General features: G+C 56.0%; 3 protein-coding genes across 6 annotated transcripts; 2 read left to right on the top strand and 1 right to left on the bottom strand.

Moving 5' to 3' along the window:
- Positions 1-1,323: 1,323 nt before the first annotated feature.
- On the top strand, positions 1,324-12,856 carry LOC310916842 (ADP-ribosylhydrolase ARH1-like; the record flags this gene model as incomplete). Its single annotated transcript, XM_083874711.1, has 13 exons — positions 1,324-1,507; positions 1,966-2,076; positions 2,666-2,736; positions 3,974-4,114; positions 4,331-4,431; positions 8,575-8,646; positions 8,714-8,937; positions 9,709-9,807; positions 9,879-9,984; positions 10,506-10,585; positions 10,656-10,839; positions 11,332-11,700; positions 12,712-12,856. 13 exons carry the CDS (start codon positions 1,324-1,326, stop codon positions 12,854-12,856), a joined length of 1,887 nt encoding a protein of 628 aa, XP_083730837.1.
- Positions 12,857-13,088: 232 nt separating this feature from the next.
- CCDC61 (coiled-coil domain containing 61) lies at positions 13,089-15,971 on the top strand. 3 transcript variants are annotated; one of them, XM_083874753.1, is made up of 14 exons: positions 13,089-13,171; positions 13,566-13,726; positions 13,810-13,892; positions 13,988-14,145; positions 14,219-14,347; positions 14,443-14,518; positions 14,601-14,683; positions 14,772-14,884; positions 14,979-15,057; positions 15,165-15,229; positions 15,322-15,400; positions 15,471-15,534; positions 15,625-15,691; positions 15,786-15,971. In XM_083874753.1, exons 1-14 carry the CDS (start codon positions 13,125-13,127, stop codon positions 15,881-15,883), a joined length of 1,302 nt encoding a protein of 433 aa, XP_083730879.1. In that variant the 5' UTR covers positions 13,089-13,124; the 3' UTR covers positions 15,884-15,971. The 3 variants fall into 3 exon arrangements, with proteins under 3 accessions (XP_083730879.1, XP_083730880.1, XP_083730881.1); XM_083874754.1 differs by having other exon boundaries at positions 15,477-15,534; XM_083874755.1 differs by having other exon boundaries at positions 13,099-13,110.
- A 283-nt stretch (positions 15,972-16,254) lies between these two features.
- BLOC1S3 (biogenesis of lysosomal organelles complex 1 subunit 3) lies at positions 16,255-17,764 on the bottom strand. Of its 2 annotated transcripts, none has more exons than XM_083874782.1 (2): positions 17,737-17,764; positions 16,255-17,179 (listed from the first exon to the last, which is right to left on the bottom strand). In XM_083874782.1, exon 2 carries the CDS (start codon positions 17,174-17,176, stop codon positions 16,703-16,705), a length of 474 nt encoding a protein of 157 aa, XP_083730908.1. In that variant the 5' UTR covers positions 17,177-17,179; positions 17,737-17,764; the 3' UTR covers positions 16,255-16,702. The 2 variants fall into 2 exon arrangements, with proteins under 2 accessions (XP_083730908.1, XP_083730909.1); XM_083874783.1 differs by lacking the exon at positions 17,737-17,764 and adding an exon at positions 17,716-17,730.
- Positions 17,765-18,249: the final 485 nt, after the last annotated feature.

Raw genomic sequence — 18,249 nt, forward strand, 5'->3', positions numbered from 1 at the left:
TTATTTGCACCACACCCAAAGGGCAACATGAATTAATTTGTGCTAAGAAATTTTTTCACTCTGGCAGAGCCCAGATCTACAAATTTGAGGTGAAGCTCCTGGTTCCTCTCTGGACTCAACACTTTGATGCTGACTAGAGGGTTTTAGGCATTCTTGTGGAAGCTTTGGGCTGTAAAAGAGGGCTTTGGACCCTCTAAAAGGGACTTTGGGTCCTGTAAAAGGGACTTTGGGTTTTCAAGCTGGGTCTGCAAGAACTAAAAATGGGCTTTTGGAAATGAAAATTAGGGCCTTGGAGTTAGGTTTTGTGCCCTCAAAGGATGGGACACTGACACAGCTGAAGGCTTTTTCCTCCTAAAAAGGGATCTTTAGGGGCTTAAAAGCCTGGAAGAAGCTGGGGAGAGTGGAACAGAAAGCTCCAGCACCCCAATGCCAGCCAAAACTATGACCAGGCTCATTTACAGCCCTCAGCAGCCTTTAACTCCTCTGGCTGCTGGGGCTCCTGGAAGAGGCAGGAGCTCTGCTGACAGACAAACAGCCCTTTGCCCACAGCACCTGGTGCAGTGACTTTCAGCTGGGAGAGGTGCCCGGGCTGTGACAGCCATGGGGTTCTGTGGCCTCATGTCACAAAGGGGCAGAGATATGGCCCTGGTCCAGCAATTGTGATCTCACCTGCCCAGTGTTTGGCTTCCTGAGGGGTGAGCCACTGAAGGCTAGCTGGGCTGAACTGGCCTTCAGGATATCTAAGCTCCTTCCACTGCAGGCCTGCCTTTTTTCCAAGAATTCTTCATCCTTGACAACAGCTACAAGCACCACCAAAACTTTTTCGATAGCTGAAGGTGCTTTGTGAATCATTTTTCGGGTTTCTAAATAATTTTGTTGAGCTACAATTATTTCCTTTCCCTTCAAGTGATGGGATTGGTGCTGAGCTGATCTTTTTGGGGGAGATCTTTCTGGAGCTTTGTTGTCCAAAGATTTCCCCTCTGTTCCCAAGAGGGGCAATGGCTGAAAGGTGGAACAGCTCCTGTGAGTCCTGGAAATACAAGACTCTAGAGGAAAAGGAAAACGGCCTGAGGCCCAGAAATCAGAGCTGGTTTGTTGGACTTTTGTCAGAGTACACAGGGGAACAGACAGCTTTCCAAAACTGCTTCCCTACCAGCAGATGTCACCAGGGTGTCAGGCTTTCCCTGATTTTTCTGAGTTGGTGACTACAGCTGTTGTCCTTGGTGCTCCTGGACAAAACTTAACATTTGAATATGGCTTTAAGTAACCACATTGTCTCATCTCTTTTCAAACGTCGTGTTCCCTGCAGACATTGCCGAGGGTATGGCTCTGCCACAAAGGATTTTTCCCCCAGAGAAGATTTGCATGGACTGGCAGCAAAGACAGAGACCTGGACCAGGACTCTTAAACCTGGGCAATACTTGCTACATCAATGTTATCCTGCAGTGCCTGACATACACACCCCCTCTGGCCAACTACCTGCTCTCTCACAAGCACAGCCAGTCGTGTGAGTACTTGTAGGAACATCTCCTTGTAAATCTCTTGGGCACATCCCAAGGATTCCCAGAACCTGGAATAAGGTTTAGGAGAACAGCAGCCCTTCTTTGTTGGCCCCGTGAGTTTATGTTCTTTGAGCATCAGCTAAAAGATGCTTGTCCTATCAAGGTGCACTCCCCTTCATCAGAACACCTCTTTCTAGCCCAAAGTTTCTACCCCTGCAAGTTGAACTCTCTTGGCTTATTGCACAGAATGCTTCTGCCAGTTTAGCCACCCTCTGAATTATGTTTTCTGTGCACTAAAATATCCTGGGCTTGTTGGGACATTGGGAGTTTGAGAGAAAAGACATGGAGACTGTTCTTAGGACTTCAAGGTCTCCATTAGCCTTCCCAAGAAAGCGAGATGTTTTGTTACCCTGAGAGGCTTCTATCCCTCCCTTCCTTGCTCCCTCCCTCCTTCCCTCTTCAGGTCAGCAGCAAGGCTTCTGCATGATGTGCACCATGGAAGCGCATGTCAGGAAGGTCCTGTGTTCTTCAGCCAGCACCGTCCTGCCTGGAGCTGTCCTCAGGGACCTCAAATGTAAGTGGTTTCAGGTGCTCCAACAGGTCTTTCTTCTTTGTCTTCCCTTCTTCTAGGGGAGAGCTACTAAATTCTTTCTTAGCCATAGGAGAAGAGTTTGAATATGGCAGGCAGGAAAACGCCCACGAGTTCTTACGCTGTATTCTCAGTGCCATGCACAGAGCTTGTCTGAGTGCACGCCACAAGTAAGCACAAGCAAATCACAAGTTTCAATCTTCCCAAACCCTTTGGACTCCTTGATGTGCTCCCATCAAGGAAAACTGACATCCAGAACTTTCAGTGCTAAACCCTCAGAGGAGGTAACTCTCTGCCTTGCCATTTATTTCCAGCTTGGATGTCTCTTCACAAGAAACTACCATCGTCCATCGAATATTTCAGGGCTTCATGAAAATTAGAGGTGAGCTTCCACAAACACTGCTTCACTTGGCTTGTGTGTGCCCTTCTGTCTTCCTGTGACAAGCAGCTGGTCCTGTGATGACTGGCCCTGTGATGACTGTGATGACAAGGTCCTGTGATGACTGGCGTAGGAGAGCCCGTGAGAATAAAGCAGCACAATTAACTTCACTCAGCATTTTGATTTTCCTTCCAGTCACGTGCTCGAGCTGCCAGGCAGTTGTTGATTACTACAAGGCCTTCCTGGATGTCTCTTTGGATATCAGAGTAAGAGGTTTGGAACAGAGCTTCAAGACATCCCAAGGCCCTTGTAGCTTTCCAGCACCAAACCACTTGTCTTAAAAACCCATACTGCGAGCACAAGGGAGCTTGGTGGTGAGTGGGAAGAGGAAAGCACAGTGTCCTCAGTGTCCTCCTGCACAGGCTGTGGCACTGGTCTCCTCGTGGTGCTGACTTTGGGCTGGACGTGCAAACATTACGCCCTCTGTACCTTTGACATACTCTCCTACTCCTTCCCTTTGCCCTTCCTCAATGCCCACCTGGCTCCCAGGCTCATAGGTAGTATCAGTTTTCACTGTTGATGCCCCTGCATGCCACTGGTAGCTGAACTGAGTGGTGGCAACACAGAGGGAGCTCTAGATGACTCTGGGAGCCCCTGAGACATGAGGGAAATGTTCAGCATCACCACCTTCCTTCTGCCTCCTTCGGGGATAGTGCTGGGTCTGCTCAACATCAGCTGCCTGGGTCTTCTTGTCAGCTCCTGGGAAGTGTTTGGGTGACAGCATTTCCTGCAGCTCCTTTCTCACTCCTCCAGGCAGCCTCATCCCTCATCACGGTTCTGGAGAACTGTATGACATCCAAGCAGCTAGATCAGAAAGAGTGCTTCAGATGTAGCAAGTAAGATGATTCTACACATTATAATAACACCAGATCCTGCATGAGGGGCTGCATGGCACTGAACACAAGTCATCTTCTCAAGGACGTTTAATGCACAATAACAAGACACAACTTTTTTTAATATGCCTCTGAATAACCTTAAAATAGCCTAGGGATGTGTGAGACAGGGGAAAGGTTGCCTGGCCTTCCTGGGGGAAGATCAGGTGCATTTCAGCACTTGGCTGTGTGCTTGGTTTCAAGGTGTAAGAAGAAAGCTGCTGCCTCCAAGAAGGTTACAGTCCATCGCGCACCCAGAGTCCTCACATTCTGTCTGGAAAGGGCTGACCAGTGGACTGGCACAAAGATCAGCAAGGTGTGTGTGCAAATGGAGGGTGACTATCTAAAGGAGAAGATTCCCCAGAGGTCTGTCACAAGACCTTCACATTGGGATGTTTGTGTTCCCTTCTGGGGAGAGGAGAATTCCCATGGGAAGACAAGCCTGGACCATGCTCTGACAGAGCTGCTTTGGCTGAGAGCAGTTTCCTGCCACCCAAGCCATTATTAATGCTGAAGGCTATTTAATATAGTAGATGAGGATCATTTCTGAGCCCTCTTGGTCTCTCTGCAGTTTGTGGAGTATCCTGAGTACTTGGATCTTCGGCCATACATGTCTGACACAGCGGGAGAACCCCTCCTCTGCTCCTTATATGCCATCGTGGTTCACAGTGGGGACACCTGTCTCGAAGGACACTTCTTCTGTTACACAAAGGTAAAGAGCAACTTTCCTCCTGACAGGGGAAATGTGTGTTGGGAAAGACAAACTTTCCCAGCAGTGTAACTGGCAGCCAAGGTTTTGGGGGAGAAGGTCTCCTTTGAAACTCAATTGGATTTATTTTTGTGTACTCCTGGTTTGGCAGTTTTCTGCCTTTGGTGTTGTGGAGAAACCCTGCAGTTCCTCTCCAGAACTGGACACCTTTCTTTGCAGGCCAGCAACGGGCTGTGGTACAAGATGGATGATGAGTCTGTGGATAATTGTGACATTCACACAGTCCTAGGGCAGCAAGCCTACTTGCTGTTTTATGCCAGGTAATAACCAGGAATATGTGGTCAGAAAACATTTCCTTATCCTGTCTTAGCTGTTTGTCTTCTCATCCTCCTGAGTGTTTCTGCAACAGGAGAAACACCTGCATCCTTCAATGCTGTCACTTCTGAGCTACCCCATTCCAGTCCTCTTTCCCTGCTGGGCTTTAGGATGCTGCCCTCTGGAAACTGCTCCTTGTCTGCCCTCTGAAGCTGGTTCATGTAGAGCAGAGGACTTAAAGGGAGTCCCAGGAAAGATGGGGAGGGATTCCTTGTGAGAGAGTGTAGTGATTGGGCATGGGGAAGTGATTTTAAAGGGAAAGAGGGAATATTTAGATTAGATATTAAGCAGAAATTCTTCCCTGTGAGACTGGGCAGGCCCTGGCACAGGGTGCCCAGAGAAGCTGTAGCTGCCCCTGGATCCCTGGAAGTGTCCAAGGACAAGGCTTGGAGCAACCTGGGATAGTGGAAGGTGTCCCTGCCCATGGCATGGGAGTTGGAATGAGATTTCTTTAATGAAGACTCTAGGATTCTATGAAGTGGAGGCCATAGGGGGTAAAAAGACGAGGACTCACTCTGACAGTGGCAGACCTGGTGGGAAGACCCTAGTTAAACTTACCACTGGTGACCTTGGTGAAGTCTTCTCTCTGTTGCTCCAAGAAAATTATTGAATCCCAGAGGAGTCTACAAGGAATGCCTGAAGCAGAGATAACTCTTATTTCCTTCAGGTGCTCGGATTTGAAAATAAGAGAAACGACAGCTTCCTCATCAGCACCAGCATATACCCATTCCATCCCTGGACAGGGAGGGACCAGCCACCAGCAGACAGGTTCTCCAGGACCACAAAGTCTGCCTGGCAGGATTAAGGTGATGTGCAGCCAGAGGAGCTGTGCCAGGGAGAGGGCCCGGAGCAGATTCTCACAGTGGGGCCATGATCTCTGTAGCTGGATCGTGAACAGCACCAACTGCAGCAATTTAACAGCAAGGAGGAGGAAGAGAACCAGTCCTTTAGGCCTTGACAGTGCTCCCAGGAATGACACAGCTCCAGGGCCCTCCAACAGGATCTGCCAGCAGGCAGCTGTACCAAGCCTTGCTTGGGTGCAAACCTTGCCACTCCAGAGAGGGCTGGGCAGATCCTCATGGCAGGACTATGGTCTCTGGAGCCAGGTTGTAGAGATCACAAACTCTTACCAGTCAGTGAGGAGGTTTGAGCATTCCAGAGATGCATGTCAGACAAACACAGCCTGGATGGTGCAGCAGCACAGCATCTGAAACAAACAAAACCCCACCTGTTTGGAATCAACAGATGGAAAAGCCAAAGGCAGAGTTAAAACTCCTTGTTGGCCTGTGGAGAACCACAGATCTAAGTATGTTTTGTCACAAACATTCTGATTATTACAATAGGAACAGTCATTGGAGGACACAGCTCCAGACCCTCCACACTAGGACCAACATAGGATTGACGGACTGGTGACAAACTTTGTTCTCTCTCCCTCTTCTGTCTTCATTACTCTCCTCCCTTGCTTTGTTTGGGCAAAGCATGGCTATGATATTCTACCCTGTGCTCCATACTGAAGTTTGTTGTGGGAGTGGGGCACTTGTGGCTTGTTTACCAGCATTTTTGAGGAGCTTGTGGTGGGAGCTGAGAAATTATTGAAATTAAGGACTTGTCAGCCACCACTTGTGGAAGCCTAATGTAGAATTTAAGGGTTCATTAGCCAACATCTTTTGAGCCTTAATATTGGGCGGCTTGCCAGACTTATGGCAACAATAAAACATAAAGAATTCCCTGACAAATCATCCAGTGTCTTTGTTGAGCCTGATGACAATTTACAGTGAACATCATGCCTCCGCCTGATGGGTTGTGACATGGTCTTGTAAGAGTAATTTACAGGGTGGTTCCTTCTACATAAGTTTTGGGGCAGCTGGTGAAAATACCCACTGTGTGAAGTCTGTGTGATGGGATTTTGAAAGCTGTGTGCTTGCATGTGCCCCTCCAGCAATCTGTTGCTTTTAAATATGGAGTTCAAGTCACTCGAAGGGACGTGGGCTGGATGTGCCAACAGTGACTGAAAAGGGCTCAGGGCCAGGTCCTGAGTATGGAGCCAGGAACAAATAGCATCTCCCAAGGGTCAGGGGCTGATCCTGATTAATGTCTTTCTTCACTGGATGCTGGGGCAGAGAGAAAGCTCAGCAAGCTGGCAGAGGACACCAGGAGGAGAGGTGCTTGGATCAGGGAACTTGTGCCACTACAGTGGTGACAAGGGCAGATTGTCAGCCTGGGTGAAGGAGGAGCAGATGATCTGGTTGTAATAAGTCAGCCAAGACTCCATTTTCTTCATGCAGGAAAAGCCCCATTCATTATTCACACAACTCGTTTCATACAGTTTTTACAGACCTTGTGTGCAACATTAATTAGTTAATAGCTTTCCTGCCAATTACTCCATTGGTTAGTAAAAGGTATTCTACTTGTCCACCAAATCTCTCTATTCTTGGATTGTTTACATATTTTCTTTACTGATTCTCATGGGACAAATCCCTTGTTATTGCAGGTGCATTTGTTTTCCAACCCAAGAATAGGTTGTCATGCTAACAAGTTCTCATACCAAGATTATTTTCGCATGCAAGCTTGCAAATTGCTTAACTACACTTAAAAGAGATGACAGGCCAGCTATTAATTTAATAGAGCAGGCCTGATTTTATGAGGCCTTTCTTTTATAATTCTACCTGTCTAAGACAGATCTGAATTCTGTGATGCCAGAGAGGAAGGAGTGCAGGAAGTCTCTGGTAGGGAGCAGCTTGCACAAAGAGCACCAGCAAACTACCCTGACTCTCCTCCCAGTGCTGCCTCTAATAAGGGAGCACTCAGAGGGACATTGCAGAAACTCACACAACTCTGCCAGCTGGTCACTGGTCCACAGTGAGGCTTGGACATGAAGAACAGAGGTCCCTTCAGAAGTTCCCTGCTCATCCAGGCTGGTTGTCATCCCCGACAGCTCGTCTTTCAGCACACAGGGACAGCCTGCTGCTGTGCCTTCAGGGTTACTTTCTTGAAGTACATCCATCCTTCCTGGACCCCTTTGTTTTTAAGGGCTGTTTCCCAAGGAACTTTTCAAATCAGTTCCTTGAAAGGGCCAAAGTCTGCCCTGCAGAAGATCAGTGTGGAAGTTTTTTCTGGTGCCCCTCCTTGTTTTTACCAATTATTGAGAATTCTGTTATTTCATGATCATCAACCTGGAGGTTATTATTCAAACAGTAAATTTGCCTTCAGAACCAAACCCTGTCTGAGGTGGCACTATAAATTATGTAGAGTGTGACCAAGCAAAAAAGAACAGGGGTCTGGTTGTTTTGTTTTGTTTTTTTAACCGGGAAAAGAGCCAAACTGCCTGAAAAGAAAGCTTTAGAGAGGAAAAACCCTGCTTGGAACTCACAAAAAGAGAAGCTGTGAGCTGGAACATTCTTTGGACACTAAAAATGAGACTTTGTAGCTTAAAATGAGCTGATAAGGAAGTCAGAATTAAGACCTTGGGAAGGAAACATGAGGTTTAGGACCATTCCAATGTAGCTTTGTAGCCCAGGCAGGATTTCTGTCCAATAAATAAGGGTTTGGGCCCAAAAGACTAAACTCTGTGCCCTAAAAAAGCAACAGCTAATAGAAGAGAGGTTGGGAGCCCAAAATTTAAGATTTTGGCCCCAAAATGGAGGCTTTAGGCATGAAAAAAAAATAATAGGTGGGATGCTACAAATGACCTTGTGAACCCTGCAATGGAGGTGAACCTCTGGCCTCAAGAAGTGAATCTTTGGCATTGACTAGAGGGCTTTAGGCACTCCAGTGGAAACTTTAAGTGGTAAAAGAGGGCTTTGGACCCTCTAAAAGAAGATTTGGATCTTAAAAAGAGGGCTTGGAGCCCTAAAAATTGAGCTTTGAAAATAGAGAGTTTGAATCCTGAAGTCAGGTTTGGTGCCCTCAAAGGATGTTTTGTTGCCACAGTTTAAAGCTTTGCCCCTAAAAAGAGATGCTCTTTGAGGCCCCTGGAGCCTCTCTTTTCCCTCTGCCTCCCCACCCAGGATGCCCCTGGCGTCCTCCCTCTCGCTGTAGGGTCAGCAGCCCTGTACCCCACATCCTCAGCTTGTTCTGATCCCTTTAAGGGCCCCTGGCCAGCACTGGCCCCATGCCCTGAGCCTGACAGGCATCCCCAGCTGCTCCAGCATGGAGGAGACGTGAGTTCACCAGGATCCCTGGGGCTTTCCCCGCCGCCAGCACCCCCTGAACCCTCTGTTCCCACAGGGTGCCCTCGGTGGAAAGCTACGAGGCCGCCATGGTGCTGAGCGGGGTGGGGGACGCACTGGGCTACCGGGGAGGCCGCTGGGAATACTGCACCTCGGGCCCCCAGATCCACGCGGAGCTGGCCCAGCTCGGGGGGCTGGAAGCCATCAGCCTCGAGCTCCCCGAGTGGCCCGTCAGCGATGACACCGTGCTGCACCTTGCCACCGCCGAGGGGCTGGCCACAGGTGACACCCCACTGATGGAAGGGAGGGGTCCCTGGGGTTGGGGTGCCCACTGTGCCCCAGGCTGGCACTGGAGTGGGGTGTCCTCGGCATGTCCCATTCTCCTCTTTGGGCTGTGTGGTTGGTGTCCGGGGGTGTGGCTGGGTATCCCCTTACAGCCCTGGTTCCCCTTTACATCCCTGATTCAAACTGGAGGATTGTTGGGGGGGGGAGCTTTGGGGGGGCCTGGTCCAGCTCTGGAAGGGGTTTTGGGGCACGTCCACCCTCTCTTTAGGGGTTTCCAGGGAGGCTTGGAGGGATGTGTATCCTCATTTCCTCTCAGTGGGGGTGGCATCGGGACTGTGAGTCTGTCTCTCTCTGTGTGGTTTTCCTCTTTTATGTGCCTTTTCTTCCCATATTGGGTGCTGGAGATGGGGACATTTTTCCCCTCACACTTTGGGAACCTGGCAGGGTACCCCTTTCTCACTCAGTTTGGAGTGATCAGGAGGATTCCCCATTTCTCAACAAAACTTGTCCTGCTCCCACTCCAGTTTTTTTTTTGTTTTTTTTTTTTTTTTTTTTTTTTTTTTTTTTTTTTTTTTTTTTTTTTTTTGTTTTTTGTTTTTTTTTTTTTTTTTTTTTGGGGGGGGGGTCTGTGGGGCAGTGTTCTCTTTCCCTACATTTTTGGGGGTAGTGCAATGCGAGTCTTCTTCTCCCCTTTCAGTTTTGGGGGGTGCATGGGGCCTGTCCCTGCCACCCTGGGTAACCTAGGTGGGTTTTTACACCCCGGCGCAGGCCTGGAGGGGGAACCCCTCCTGCAGGAGCTGGCTCGGCGCTACGTGGCCGCCATGGGGGACATGGAGGGACGCAAGCCCGGACCCAGCAGCATGCTAGGTGAGCAGAGCCCAAGGATTCGGGGACAGGCAGGGGGGCTCAGGGAGCCTCACACCCCCGTGTCCCGCCAGGCACCTCCCAGCTGCGGCCGGGAGAGCCCGAGGGATATCGCATCCCCTTCAACCCCCGAGGCACCGGCTGCGGGGCCGCCATGCGCAGCCTGGCCATCGGCCTCAGGTGGGGACACTGCGGGACACCTGGGGACACTTGGGGACGGGGATGTAGGTATCAGAGCTGGGGGGATGTGGACAGGGATGTGGGGGTGTCAGAATGGAGGAGACAGGGGGGATAGTGGGGACACGGGATGGGGAAATGAGGGTATCAGAGCTGGGGGAGTAGGGACATTGAAGGGATGGGAGTAGGGTAAGAGGGACATCAGGATGTCAGAGGGAGAGGAATGGAGACACAGAGTGGGGTGGGGACATGGGGTTGGTAGAGCTGTAGAGGACTGCGTCTCCAGGGCTTGGGGGCATGTCGTGCTGGAGCTGGGAGATTGGGGACAGAGAACACTGGGACAGCAATAGGGAAGAGGGACACAAATCACACAACAGCTGGGAGTGGGATATGGAAGTGATGGGGCTAGGAGAATGGGCACAGCGGGGACAAGCACAGCAGGGACAAGGGTGGTGGTATGGGAATGGGGATGAGGTTGGAAATACAGGAGCAGGGGAGTGGGGACTGCTCTGATGCCAGTGCAGGTACCCACATGCCTCGGAGCTGCCGACTCTGATCCGGGTGAGCATCGAGAGCGGGCGCATGACCCACCACCACCCCACTGGTGAGTTCCAGACTGGCAGGGGAGGGCAGGAGGGGACAGCAGAACCCCCCTGAAGCCCCTGTCCCCACAGGGTACCTTGGAGCACTGGCGGTGGCCCTCTTTGGGGCACTGGGGGCTCGGGGTGAACCCCCAGAGCGCTGGGGGGCTGAGCTGCTGCGGGTCCTGCCCCTGGCATGGGACTACGTGGAGGGCACCGGGGTGGCCGTGGAGGACAATGCTGCTGCCTGGCCATTCTTTGGGGAGGCGTGGCACCGGTGAGGGGGCACGGTGAGGGTTCTGGGGGAACGCTGGGAGCACAAGGTGGGGCCGGGAAGGACACTGAGAAGGGCTCAGGGGTCCATTAGTACCACTGGTGCCAGTCAGGCTCTCTGCCAGTCCTGGCAGTGCCTCGCAGTGATATCACTGGTGCCACTGCTGACCCTGATGCCCAGTCTGTCCACAGGGCTGGCAGTGCCCATCCTACCCCTGCTGCATCTATTGTCCCTCATGTCCTGCCAGAGATGCCATCCTCCGGGACAGTGACCTCTGTATCCCTGGGGTTCCTTGGACATTGAGTTTTCTTGGTGTTACTGGTGTCCCCATTGCATCCAGTGCCTTGCAACCCACCAGGTTTCCTCATTGTCCCCAGTGTCCCCAGAGCTATCTGCTGGAGAGCCACAGCCCAGTGACCCCCAGTGTCACTGGTTACCCCCTTGTCTGGTGACACCAATGTCCCCAATGACCTCAATGTCCCCATGTCTCTGCAGGTACCTGGACTCCCGTGGGCTCCTGGAAGGTCGTGGCCCGCCGCGGGTGCCACCCCTCCCATCCCCAGCCGAGAGGGACACGGAGTACCTAGGCTGGGCATTGGAGGGGTGGCCAGGGCGGAGCGGCCACGACGCGCCCATGGTGGCCCTGGAGGCGCTGCTGGCGGCCGGCGGGAGCTGGGAAGAGCTGTGCGGCAGGGCAGTGCTGCACGGCGGGGACAGCGATTCCACGGGCACCATCGCTGCCGGCTGCTGGGGGTTGCGGGCCGGGCTGGCGGCCGTCCCCGCGGGGCTGCACCGCCACCTCGAGTACCGCGGGCGGCTGCGGGATGCTGCCCTCCGGCTCCACGAGCTGGCCTGGGGGGGACGGTGAGTGCCCCCCTCTGTCCCTGCTGTGCCCCTCCACGGACAGCTCCTGAGGGTTGCCAGGGCACAGCAGAGACCAGCACGGGGTCATGAGGGGCTTGGGAGACCCTTGGGTGAAGCAGAGTCCTTCAGGGTGTGCTGGGGTCCAAGGCAAGCCCCAAGGGGATGACCACAGCTGTGTCCAGTTGGCCTTTTAGTGTCCCCAGGTGGAGACTCCAGAACCTGCCCAAGGAGCCTCAGTCACCCCTGCAGTAAAAAACATCTGAGTCACTCTGGGTCTGGATTTGTCCTGCCTCTGCCAGTGCTTAAGGTCTAAAGCGCTGCTCTTCAAATTCAGCCCCAGGTTTTTCAAGTGCAAACTTTTATTTATACAATGCAATCCTCAAAAGTAAGGAAAACAGCGCCAGTTTTAAATCATCAAAGCCTACACTTGGAAGGCCGAATAATCAATTTAAGGCCCAAACCGACATTCTCATGCTACAAAATCACATTTATACATTCCAAGGTTTGTATTTTTTAAAGATCAAAGGCTCATTTAGAGGGCCCAGAGTGTCAGTTTGAAGGCCCCAAGTTCGATCTGGGGTACTTACAATGCCATCAGTGTCACCCACTGCACAGACGGACCACGGACACAGCCCTGCCTGAGGAGGGCTGCTGGAAGCCTCAGGGGCAGTGTCGGGGTGTGCTGAGGGTGCTGTATTTGCTTTTTCCTCCATATTTTGTGGAGGCCAACGTCCTGCAACATCCTGGGGGAGGATCTGGAGCCTTGGGTCTGCCTCTTCCAACCATTTAGGGGATAACCTTGTAATTTGGAGGGGATCCTCCCAAACACTGAGGTCCTCTAGAGGAGTCTTGGGGCCTCTAGGGGCATTCCCCTAGAGAGACTTCCTCCAGTCTCTCACTGGTAAATAAAAACAAGTTTGAGGCTCAGTTGCTCCGCAACTTGTCGGTGCCCTCCTCCACTGCCTCCGGTTCTGTCTTCCTCCCATGGCCAGCCCAGACGTCCTGTCCCAGCCCAGTAACGCGCCCCGTTCCCTATGCCACATCGGAGCGGGACACGGCCATGATCAGTGGCGAGGGGAGCCCCCCAGAGAGCAAGAAGAGGGGCGGGGTCGGCATCAGGGAGGCGCGGCTCCGTCTCTTCCCCATAAATGAGTGATAGCTAAAATAACCAATAGCGCCGTGAGAGTGGGAGTCGGGCTTCACCTGACAACCAATGGCAGCGGGAGGCTGGCGGGCAGGCAGAGCGGCTAACGGCATTACGATGACTGGCGGCGTCCGCAGCCAATGAGCGGCAGAGAGCGGTGCAGGCAGCCAATGAGGCGGGGCGGGGTGCGACGCGGCCAGCCAATGAGGTGGGACGGGCTGCGACGGGGCGGGGCGCGGCTGAGGCGCGGAGGATCCCGGCGGGCGGTGAGCCTTTCCCGATGCGGCAGGGTCGCTCCCGGTATCTGTCGCCTGAGCGTAACCGCGGGTCCGGGCCACCCTCAGTTCCCTTCCTTCGGTACCCCCAGAACAGGCCCCCGGAGCCCTGGGATCCCTGCGAGTCCCCAGGCAGCAGGCCCAAACCCATGGCTCTCCCCTTGTTTCTCTTTATTCTCTCCACCCCTTTAAACTGCGCCCGCCCCCAGCAGAGCCCGAGTCAACAAAAGCTCTAAGCTCTCTGGTGTTGTGGGCTCCCCTTCTTACCCTGTCAGTGCGCGCCCATCAATTCTGCTCCCTCAGCAGCGCAGAATCCACCCCACCTCACCCCTGTCCCGAGCCCTCCAACTGCCCTTTCCGCCTTCTGGGGGTGCCCTCTGTACCCCTGGGGTGCCCCCGTCTGCCAAGGGTGCCCTCTGTACCCCTGGGGTGCCCTCTGCCCACAGACCCCCTGGCGCCATGGGGGAGCCGCGCTACCTGCAGGCCGAGTGCTCGTTCCGGCCCGGGGCACACACGGTGCGGGTGACCCTGACCCGCTCCACGTTGCGGGTGGAGGTGGAGGCTCACGGCACCGCCGACTTGTGGAGGGGCGAGTTCGATGCCGCCTGTGAGTGTCGGAGGGAGCCTGGGGGGTGCTGAGGGGAATCTGCCACGACTGCTACTGATCGAAATACCGCCCCCTCCTCGCAGTCATCGAGGACCTGACCCGCAAAACGGGGAATTTCAAGCAGTTTGGCATTTTCTGCAACATGTTGGAGTCGGCACTGACACAGGTGTGGCCGTGCTGTTCCCCCACACGGCGTTTTTGGGGGTTCCGGGGTGGGGTGCGTGTCCCACCAAACCCTCCTGCTTTTCAAACTTTCTGCAGAGCAGCGACTCTGTCAGCCTGGAGCTCCTCACCTACAGCGACCTGGAGACCCTGCACAGCCGGAAAGTGGGGGCAGTCACCCGGCCTCCCCCTTCCACCTCTTCCCCCCTCAACAGCAAGCGCTACCTCATCCTCGTCTACTCTGTGGAGTTCGATAGGTGACAGGGGACACCAGGCAGGGGTCACAGGGGAGTGACTCCAGCCTCACCTCCTCCCTGTGCTCTCCTCCAGGATCCATTACCCGCTGCCGCTGCCCTACGCGGGGCGGCCGGACCTTGTGGCCCTGGTGCGGGAGCTGCAGGAGCAGCTGGCGCAGCTCCGGGCCCGGCGCCTGGAGGAGACACAACACCTGCGGGACGCGTGAGTGGGGCCGGTGACATCCGGAAGGGTTTGGGCTTCCTGTCCCATAGAGTGAGGAAGGAACCCCCAGACCACGCCCTGCCATCCCCTCCCAGGCTGTGGCAGGCACTGGAGGAGAAGCGGGCAGCAGAGGCCCGGCATCAGCGCGAGTACCGGCAGCTGGCTGCAGAGGTGGGCTGGGAAGGGTGAGAGCTGCTCTTGCTAGGGACAGGGGCTGCCAGATGCACAGTGGACCTTTTCTGCCCCCTTGCAGCTGACCCAGGCAAAGTCGTCGGAGCAGAAGCTTCATCTGCGGGTGAAGAACCTGACAGCTGAACTGGCCTCCTACAGGAGGGGGTGAGGCTGGGGTGAACCCTGCAGGAGGACCCTCATGACCACGAGGTGTCCCCTTGTCTGCCCCTGATGGTACTGGTCCTCTTGGCAGCCGCCAGAAATCTGCCAGCCTGGCCCCACGTCCCCAGGAGCAACGCTCAGCCTCCCTGGAGAGCCACAGGAGCAGCCGGGGCCGCCCCTCGCCAAAGTCCCTGTCACCTGCAGGTATGGGACACTTGGGGACACACACCCAGGAGTGGAGACAGGACAGGGCTCACCCCCTCCTCACCCTGACCCCCTGCTCTGCCTCCCCCTGCAGGCTCCCGCCAGCCACGCTTCGACCCCACTGCCTTTGTCAGGGCCCGGCAGCGCCGGCAGAAGGAAGCTGAGCTCAGAAAGTAAGTGGTGGTGACTGAGCTTGTCACCATCCCTCCCTGGTACTTGGGGAGTCTCCTCCCCCCTTCAGCCCCATGTTTCCCCTTACCACCACCTCCCTTGGGTGCAGCCAGCGGCGTGGAGTGGCTTCTGGCAGCACCAGCCCAGCGAGGAGCCACAAGCGCAGCTCGTCTGGTGAGTGGGGAACATGAAGAGGGCTGGGGAGGTACCCACAGCGTGCTGGGGCTCCTTCTTTAACTTCCTCCCATCCTCATTTCTCCCTACAGCTGAAAGCTCCCGGAGCTGGCGCTTGGAAGGGAGCTCTGGCAGCAAAACCAGTGAGCGCCCCGAGCCTGCACCCTGCAGGTAATGCTGGGGTTGGGCAGGATGTTTGGCCATCCCTTCCAGCACCCCTTAACCCCCCCACCTTGGGCAGGGACAGGAGAGTGACCCGTACACGGAGACCCCTGAGCACCTCGTCCTGCAATGGCCCTTGTATGGTGAGTGGCTGCCCCTTTGGGGTTCCCCCCCGGTCTTCATCCCAAAGCAGCGTGACCAGGAGGTCACTGGTGACCCCCAACCTCCCCCAGGTGCCTCGCCCAGCTGTCAGCCACAAGCTGCCAGTGTGCAGGAGTGGTAACAAATGCTCTGGTAAAGGTGAGGCCCCATCTGAGCCCCTGGATATCTGATGGATAACAAAGGCCCAGTCCAGGCCTTTGTTAACCCTTTTTTCCTGCACTGGCCTCCCCAGAGAACCGCTCCAAGGAGCCCTCAGCTGAGCTGGCTGAGATCGATGCCCGACTGCAGGCTCTGCAGGAGTACATGGACAGCCTGAACACCCACCTGTGACCCCCGCCAGGGACACACACCCTCTCCGTGTCCTCAGGGGCTCACAATGGTGGTGTGGTACAAATGTCCCTCAAATAAACTCTTGTGTGGCCCCAGAATGTGTCCTTCTTGGGATGGGGGCAGGGATGGTGTCCCCCAGGAGGGACACAGTGCTGGGGCTGGGGGCACCAGGGGCAAGAGGGTGGCAGTACCAGTGCTTGGGGACATGTGAGATGCAGCCCAGATGCCAACCAATCTTGTCCCCCGGGCTACCAGTGAACTCAAAGGCCACTGCAGTGTGACACCAGCGCCTATGTCACTCTGCTCTGTCCCTGTCCCTCCTCCTGCAACACTACTGTCCTCACAGCACTGGCTCAGCTCTCCACTATGGCTCTGACACCACCATGGCTTTATTCAGTTCCATGTCACATAAAACTGGCATTTGGGGCCAGTGGTGATGAGCCAGCACCAGTTCAGGGATAGTGGCAGCTGGCCAGGGCACCAGCAGTGATAATGTCACCAGAGCATTGAGGTCCTGGGGCACCAGGGCCGTGGTCTGTGTGCCAAAGCCACTGTTCGGTGTCCCTGTGGCCAGGCTGGTGATGATGTCACCGTGGTGAGGCAGTCTTCAGGGCCAGTGTGGGGTGCTGCAAACACGACTTGATGCCACCACAACTCCAGCCTGGGCAGGATGCTGCACTGATGATCCTGACGGGGATGACCCTGCTGTGGCAGGTGCGGTACTAGCGATGCCAAGGACAGCAGCGATGCCGGCAGCTGCCCACAGGTGTCGGTGCCCACAGGTGTCAGCCGCAGCGGGGATGGGGAACGCGGTGCCACTCAGAGCTGCCCGCGGATGTCGGGCAGGAGGTGACAGGCTGTGACGATGTCGATGGTGTCGGCCACGGCGCGCAGGTCACGGCGGGCCAGGCGCAGGCAGTGTGCGGCCGCGGCGGCGGTGACCTGCGCCCGGCCCAGGGCTCCCCCCAGCCCGCCCAGGCTCCGGGCGGCGCTGCCGTAGCTCTGCCGGAGGGCGCTGCCCACCGCGCCCCGCAGCCGCCCCGTCCCCTCCCGCAGCCGCTGCTGCAGCAGCGAGGGGCCGCCCCCCCAAACGGCCGCCGGCTCCTCCGCCGGCACCGGCGGCGTCTTCGGCCTCTGCTCCTCCTCCTCCTCCTCTTCGGTCTCGGAGGCTTCGCCCGGCACCTTCAGCCCGGCTCCGGGGGCCTCCCCTGCCGTCCCCACCAGCAGCTCCGGCTCCGAGTCGCTCTCGGAGGCTTCGCCCGGCACCACCCGGGGGGGGCGGGGGGCGGCCATGACCTGGAGGGGGACACGGAGGGCGTCAGTGAGGCAGCACCCGGGGGCGGGGGGCGATCCTGGGGGCTCCCGCAGCCCCACGGCCCCGGCAGTGACCCCAGATCGCCGCAGCGGGCTCCCCTCGATCCCAGGGGTTCCCATGGCCCCGGCAGTGACCCCCGATCCCCACACTGGGTCCTCTCGATCCCCACCCCGCGCTTCCCCCTATCCCCACACCGGGTGACCCTGGTCCCCACTCCACGGCCCCCCCTATCCCCACACCGGGTCACCCCGATCCCCACAGATCAATCCCCCCGGTCCCATCCCGGGTCCCCCCGATCTCCCCACCGTGTCCCCCCTATCCCCCCACCGGGTCACCCCTATCCCCACACCTCAATCTCCCCGATCCCACCCCGCGCTTCCCCCTATCTCCACACCTCAATCCCCTCGCTCCCACCCCGGGTCCTCCCGATCCCCACACCGGGTAACCCCGGTCCCCACCCCACGGTCCCCCCTATCCCCACCCATCAATCCCGCCGGTCCCAGCCCGGGTCCCCCACCCCGGGTCGCTCCTCCCGCACCTCCTGCCTGCCGCGCCGCAGGTCACATGACGCGGTGCCCACATGACCAAGCCGGAAGTGGCGGCGCTCAGCATGGCGGGCCGGGCGCTCCTCCCGGTTTGGTTAAAGAGTTCGTGGGTGAGATCGCCCGGGAAACTGTCCCTAAACACGCCGGAGCCGACCAGAGCTGACAGCTGCCAGAGGGCACTTCAGTGCACAAGCTCGCCGTCCATCCCTGTGTAAGGAATCCAGCAGGGCAGCGGGGACCTGTCGGCTGGAAGAGCGCAGGGATGGGTCTGGCGGGCCGGGATGCGATGGCGCGGGACTCACGGCAGTGAAGAGTGACCCGAGCCTCCAGCGCGGCTTCACTGAGGGCGAGCGCTGTGTGACCCGTGTGCTGGCCTTCTGTGACAGGGAGCACTGAGCAGTGGCTCCTGCCCGGACTGCTGTACCTCCTTTGGCGTGGTCCCACATGGCACCCTCATCTCCGAACTGGGAGCCAGGCAGGGCCTGCAGGAACCCACAGGGGCTGGA

The sequence above is a fragment of the Zosterops lateralis genome (genome assembly GCF_965231275.1).
Source record: "Zosterops lateralis genome assembly, chromosome: 18".
NCBI lineage: Eukaryota > Metazoa > Chordata > Aves > Passeriformes > Zosteropidae > Zosterops > Zosterops lateralis.

Bases quoted from the DNA above. Each gene is read 5' to 3' on its own strand.
- CCDC61 (XM_083874753.1), top strand. From the start codon at position 13,125: ATGCGGCAGGGTCGCTCCCGGTATCTGTCGCCTGAGCGTAACCGCGG. The intron at 13,727-13,809 runs GTGAGTGTCGGA...CCCTCCTCGCAG, and splicing joins GGGCGAGTTCGATGCCGCCT to TCATCGAGGACCTGACCCGC. The intron at 15,058-15,164 runs GTAAGTGGTGGT...CCTTGGGTGCAG, and splicing joins AAGGAAGCTGAGCTCAGAAA to CCAGCGGCGTGGAGTGGCTT.
- BLOC1S3 (XM_083874782.1), bottom strand. From the start codon at position 17,176: ATGGCCGCCCCCCGCCCCCCCCGGGTGGTGCCGGGCGAAGCCTCCGAG.